Source organism: Anoplophora glabripennis, unplaced genomic scaffold (genome assembly GCF_000390285.2).
Source record: "Anoplophora glabripennis isolate ALB-LARVAE unplaced genomic scaffold, Agla_2.0 scaffold123, whole genome shotgun sequence".
In the NCBI taxonomy this organism is placed as follows: domain Eukaryota; kingdom Metazoa; phylum Arthropoda; class Insecta; order Coleoptera; family Cerambycidae; genus Anoplophora; species Anoplophora glabripennis.
This window is the reverse complement of record NW_019417073.1, coordinates 614,919-621,052: the sequence shown is the minus strand read 5'-3', so window position 1 is coordinate 621,052 and position 6,134 is coordinate 614,919. Positions and strand designations below refer to the sequence as shown.

The 6,134-nt window shown below is 37.5% G+C and overlaps 1 protein-coding gene across 1 annotated transcript; it reads right to left on the bottom strand.

The window, feature by feature from the left end:
- Positions 1-3,075: 3,075 nt before the first annotated feature.
- Positions 3,076-5,105, bottom strand: LOC108903881. The gene is made up of 5 exons (XM_018706222.1): positions 4,947-5,105; positions 4,369-4,771; positions 3,872-4,013; positions 3,716-3,826; positions 3,076-3,574 (listed from the first exon to the last, which is right to left on the bottom strand). Exons 1-5 carry the CDS (start codon positions 5,103-5,105, stop codon positions 3,076-3,078), a joined length of 1,314 nt encoding a protein of 437 aa, XP_018561738.1.
- Positions 5,106-6,134: the final 1,029 nt, after the last annotated feature.

Here is a 6,134-nt window from a genome sequence, read left to right as displayed (position 1 = left end):
GTCTTCTTCCTAGACAAGAATTAGTTTAGTAATGTAGGTTTAAGTTTAATATTGTTTCGTTTAAATTCTTATGTTTAGTTGAAAGAAATTCGTGGATCAGCATCTGAAGGATTTTTATTTAAATGTCATAAGGTCTTGAAAATATAAATTCTGTTGAAGTCGGAGACTTCAAGGCGGGGGAATATGTTCAATTTTCCAATGTAAATTTCAAAATTCAAATGGATTTGCCGCGTGAGCTTCTGGTCGGGTTTGTACTCCATAGGTGGCGCTGCGATCACCCCCCAAATGTGCTTAGAAGTGTGCGAAAGCAAGAACAGTCGTTCTAAGAATTTAGACACGATCGTTACTCATGCTCGTAATTATAATACAAAGAAATCAACGTTATTTGTCCGTTTTGTGCACATCCACGTTTTGTCTTAAAAGTGCGAACCTATTAGTAGGTCACTTAGTTTTTTGTAAACAAAATATAATACCAGTTTGTAAATAAATAGTGAATAAATTTGTCAAAAATATAAAATACAGTCCACACAAGTGACAACACCTGCTTCCTAACCCATTATGTACAAAGAGATTCCCGTACACTGCCATTGAAATAACTGATCAAACTCGATTATGTCTTAATTGTCGCCAAGCAGTGCAGGCAGCATTACGAGCTATCGAAGCGGATCCTGCTTGCGCAAGATTTAATATTTTACTACAACAATCTGGACGCGTATGCTTTATATGCAATGCCGAAAATGATTTAAGGAGATTATCTTTAGAAGCTAGAATACAAATCTTTCTAAAAGATTTACGTTCCTCAGTACACTAAAACATGTCAACATCACCTGACAGATGACAATCATATTATTTTTGCTTTATTACCAGGGTTGAGAGGCATAAATAGACCGTATGTTATTCCGGGTCAAGATCAGCAGGCTTTCCTTCAAAGCTTGAGAAATAAGATAGTAGAAACAAGAGACATTACGGATGAATCAGAATTGACGGATGAAGAATTCAAAGTATTAACATCATTAACGAAAGCCCAGTTTGATGAATTACTAACTTACTGCGATCCGGTACAAGAAAATAATAATAATTCTTTGCGCTATGTTTACAAGAAGGATCTTATAACCTTCTTATGCAAACTTCGACAAGGGCTGACTGATGAATTTCTAAAAGTGATATTCCATTATTCTTCACGTCAAGCAGTAAGTATGGCTATTGCTAATGTACGAAAGTCATTAATGGGACGTTTTGTGCCAGAAAATGTTGGTTTTCAAGCTATAACTCGTCAAGAATATATAGAAAGACATGTAACACCTTTTGCTAATGAATTATATAACCCTGAACCTCAAGTTCACAGAGTTATAGCTTGTATTGATGGTACATATTCTCATATAGATAGAAGTTCAAACTTTCTCGCATTACGACAATCGACAATCCTTTTGCCTTCACAAAGGTCGACATTTAGTTAAACCAGCTTTAATTGTTGCCCCTGATGGCTTTATTCTCGCTGTTCAAGGCCCCTATTTTTCTGACAGTAGAAACAATGATGCCCAAATGTTAATTAATGAGTTTGAAACCGATGTTGCTGGCATAAGAGAATGGCTTCAGGATGGTGATATTTTAGTGGTAGACCGTGGATACAGAGACGCTGGGGAATATCTTACTGCATTAGGAATTGAATCAAAAATGCCTAACTTATTAGAACGGGGCCGAACTCAATTCACTGATGAAGAGGCGAATGAAAATCGTCTTGTAACCAAGACAAGATGGGTTATTGAATCCCGAAATGAGCATATTAAATCTATATTTAAGTTTTTTGATTAAACAATAGAATCAGCTCATGTTATTCATCTTCAAGATTTTACAGAATAGCAGCAGCCTTAATTAATAGATATCATCCTCCCATAGAAATGATTGGTGCTAATTTAAAATTGGCAAGAAGAATGTTAGAACGTTCCCGAGAACCTAACTTACTGCAACAGAGAGTTGAAAATGAAGGTCTTCTAAGAAGAAGAGTTGCAGGTTGGCAACCCTTAAGAGGTAATCAAGTTCGATTTCCTTATTTGTCAATTGATTATCTTAGAGACTATACATTTGGTACTTATCAAATTAGTTTAGCCTCGTCGTATGTTCAAGATAAACTTCAGCAGGAAGAAGATGAAGAATTTCAAATTGACGAACTTATGGATGATCCAACGTTATTACGTATTAGATTATACTCCCGATTTAGAAATCGTACAAAGTACCAAATCTTTATTCAATTCAATGCTGCTGCTATAGAACACGTACCACCCAATCAAGAAATCGTTCCAATTTTAGGGCATTACTGCACATGTAAATCAGGGGCGAAAATCCTTGGTTGCTGTGCTCATATTGCCAGTGTTCTTTGGTATTTAGGTTATGCTAGGAATGAACCTCATATAAAATATCCACCAACAGATTTATTAAACAATGTAATTGATGCAGGACATCAACCTCCACAGTTAAACCTTAACGATCCTCGAATAATTGAAGGCTAAAATCATCCTAATATCCAATTATATTACCAATTACATATTTCTAGTCTCATAAATACCTTTAAAAAGAACTTAAGATATTCTTAATACATTTTTAATTAAATAAACAACCAGCCCTTTTCAGGGCCAAATGGTGTGCAAAATCCGACTTGACAACCTCCTCGTGGTGCACACTGGGTTACTCTGAAGTCAGCGGTAAAAACTTTTTGTTTTATAAATATTCTTTAACAATTAATTGAACGGTTTTTCATAAAGGTAGCATTAAATAAAAAATGCAAAAAACTGCAGTCATAAATCTATGCACTCCCACCCACATGCGCACACACACATACACACATATAATTAGGCATGCACATATTCTTACATAAAATACTCACACGCATGCAAATTAACTCTATGATATGATTTCTTAAGGGACTGTACAAGCATTAAACAAAATTTTTTAAAAAAAGTTAATTTTTGCCGTTTTTGGCCACTAAAAATTGCCGTAGAGCCTAAAGATGGGCATTTTGAGCTTCGACCCCATTGAGACTTTTGATCAGGGGTACAAAACGAACAATTTCCCAAATTTTTAGCAAATTTCACCGGAAGACCGTTTTCCATATAAAATGTGAGCCCTCTCTTGAGCGTATGTTGGAACTTGCCAATCTACGGCATTTGGAGTGGAGAAACCAAGTACGATCTGCGACGGAGTAAATGTAGTAGCTGCATTTTGACGATTACGTAGAGTATGTAGAGCCTGTGGTAGATAGACGTCCCATGTGTTCTCGGCTTTGTTTAATGTTAAAGCTCTAAGAACTTTTTTGAGGTCCTGGACTTTTCTCTCTACCGGATTCGCTCTCTGGTGGTAGATGGCTACTCTATCGGTTGGAATATGAAATTTTTGACAGAATTTTTGGTATTCGCGGCTGACGAAAGCCGGGCCATTATCGCTAAGGATACGTCTCGGAGCACCGCACCTAGAAATAATCTCTTCCTCGAGAAAATTGACGACATCGTGGGCCGCGACACTATGATAGGCCTTGGCTTCGGTCCACTTGGAGAATACGTCCTCTACCATAATGATGTACCTATTTTTGCGAAGTGTAGTTACATATGGACCTAAAATATCTATGGAAATAACCTCAAAAGGTACCGGTATTAGCGGCTAGAGGCGCTGGTTCCTGGATCTGCCTAGGTTTGACTCGGATACAATCTACACAATTTCTTACGAAATTTCGAACATGACGCTGCAACCCTCTGTGATAGTACCTCTCTTCGATACGTCTGACGGTTTCTTGTACCCCAGGATGGGTATCGCAATGAAAATATGTGATAACTTCCTTTAATATGGATACTGGAAGAACTAATTTACTCTGCTCGCCTACCTTCCTATATAATAAGTGGTTTTCGTCGACGACGTGCCGATCGAAAGTTTTTTGCTCGGTTTGTGTGACAGGTTGGTCCCTCTGGAGACGCTTCCATAAACGTCGGGTACGCTGGATTGCGCGAGATCGTCGTTGTGCCTGTCTGCAACGTGTATCTAGATCTACAGGGTTAACTAAAGCAACAAGACAAGGTTTATCAGGATAAAAGAGACGTTCTTTGTCGACTTGTGTTACTGGCTCCTAGTGCTCTGGTTCTCGACTTAATAGGTCAGCTAATTGGTTAGATTTCCCTGAGCAGTGGCGTAGCTCGTACGAAAATTCCGAAAGAAGTAATGACCATCGTGTTAGCTTAGCACGAGCGTCTCGCTGCTTGTCCAGCCAAAGTAACGCACGACTATCGGTTTGCAAAATGAATGGTTTATCTTCAATATAAATACGATATTTCTTAATGGCCCAGACGATGGCAAGACATTCTTTTTCATTGATATGGTATTTACGTTCCGTTTTGTTTAAAGTAGCACTAGAATACGATATGATATGTTTAGCGTTATTTTCACCTTCCTGGTATAAGACAGCACCTAAACCTGTTTCTGAGGCGTCCGTGTTTAAAATAAATGGTTTATCGAAATCTGGTCGATGTAATACGAGGGGTTGAGATACTAAGTCTTGAACCGCGGAAAAAGCTTCTTGACATTCGCTTGTCCATTTATATTTTTTATCTTTCTGTAAGAGACTAGTAAGTGGTTTCATAAAGCTAGCGAGATTTGGTAAATACTGACGCACCCAATTACATGTACCAATAAAAGCTTGCAACTGTCGCTTAGTTTGAGGCGGAGCAAAGTTTTTTATGGCGTCTAAATGTTTAACTTGAGGAGTAGTGGTATTCTGACATTCTATGTCCTAGATAATCGAGTTCTTGAACAGCAAAAAAACATTTTTCTAAAGAAATTTGCAATTTATGTATGCTAAATCGTTCTAAACCAAGATGTAAATGAATTAAGAGGTAGGTCAAAGTTTCGCTATATATTATTACGTCATCAAGATAGCACTGAACAAAATGATGCAGACAACCTACCAATACTTCCCGGGTCATAAGAGCCTGACATGTGCGCGGTGCGGCTTTTAAACCAAAAGGTAAAACATTAAAGTGGTAAGTGGCCCCGTCATGAGTAGTAAAAGCAGTGTATTTTTTTGAATCCTGATGGAGAGGTATCTGCCAATAACCTGCACGCATGTCCAGTGTTGTGAAATATTTGACTTTCCCGAAATCTTCCCCGAAGTGTTTCGTTAATTTTAGACAAAGTTGTAGGCTCGTCGAGTGTAATAGCGTTTAATGAACGATAGCCCACACAGAATCTAGGCTTTTTTTCCTTGTCGTTCCATGATAAGCGGTGGTGAACTATATTCTGAATTACTGGCCTCGATGACGCCTAAAGATAACATTTCATAAACTTGGGAAATGATAAATTTTTTCTTTTCCGGTGAAGCCGGGTACGGTTTTTCGTTAATAATTTTGTCTTCTTTTAAAATAATTTTATGTTTAGTTGTAGTGGCTGTGTAGGTTGTTGCGCGAATAATTCTGGAAATTCATTTAATATATCTGAAATTTGTGACAAATGTTCTGTTGGACTTTGTATAACATCTAATTCGACCTTAGGCGGAGTAGGGTTTATACCTATATTTTCTGGAATTTTCCAATGGACTGTTTCGCGAAATGTAATTCCGAAATACATACGTCGAAGATGGTAGTCAAACGCGGCGTCTTCGCGGGTTAAAAAAGAAGCACCTAAAATAATATCTTCATTTAAATCTTTAATTACATGAAATTCCTCATCGGTTTCAAATCTACCGATTTTCATGGGTAGTGTTACGTTTCCTTTCGTCAAAAGAAGAGTCGACCCACAAGCTTGTGTGAAAACTCGGGTATCTGCAGTACGTGGAAAATTTAAAACATGCCTTTCTGAGATAAGGTTTTATCACCGAACCCGAGACTGCATTAAATCTAATGTAAAATAAATATAAAATTATCGTAGACTGCGAAAACACAGAGACATCGCTGTCATCAGTCATCAATCAATAAATTTAAGATAGTGACAGTCACATAAATACGAATCGACTACTGACTCTCAGGCCACGGTAAATCATAACTCAGACTATTATTTCAGTAACAAATCATTTTAGAAAGTTTTGTGATATTTTTTTTTCCAAAAAAAACCTATACGAAGTTCTACGCCTTCCCAGGAATTTTACTAGCCGCGGCACC

What these genes read in the sequence shown, in the direction of transcription:
- LOC108903881 (XM_018706222.1), bottom strand. Translation starts at nt 5,105, where the DNA reads ATGCGTGCAGGTTATTGGCAGATACCTCTCCATCAGGATTCAAAAAAA. An exon ending in TTATGACCCGGGAAGTATTG is followed by an intron (nt 4,772 to 4,946) that starts GTAGGTTGTCTG and finishes TCGATTATCTAG; the next exon opens with GACATAGAATGTCAGAATAC. An exon ending in TACTTTAAACAAAACGGAAC is followed by an intron (nt 4,014 to 4,368) that starts GTAAATACCATA and finishes TACACGTTGCAG; the next exon opens with ACAGGCACAACGACGATCTC.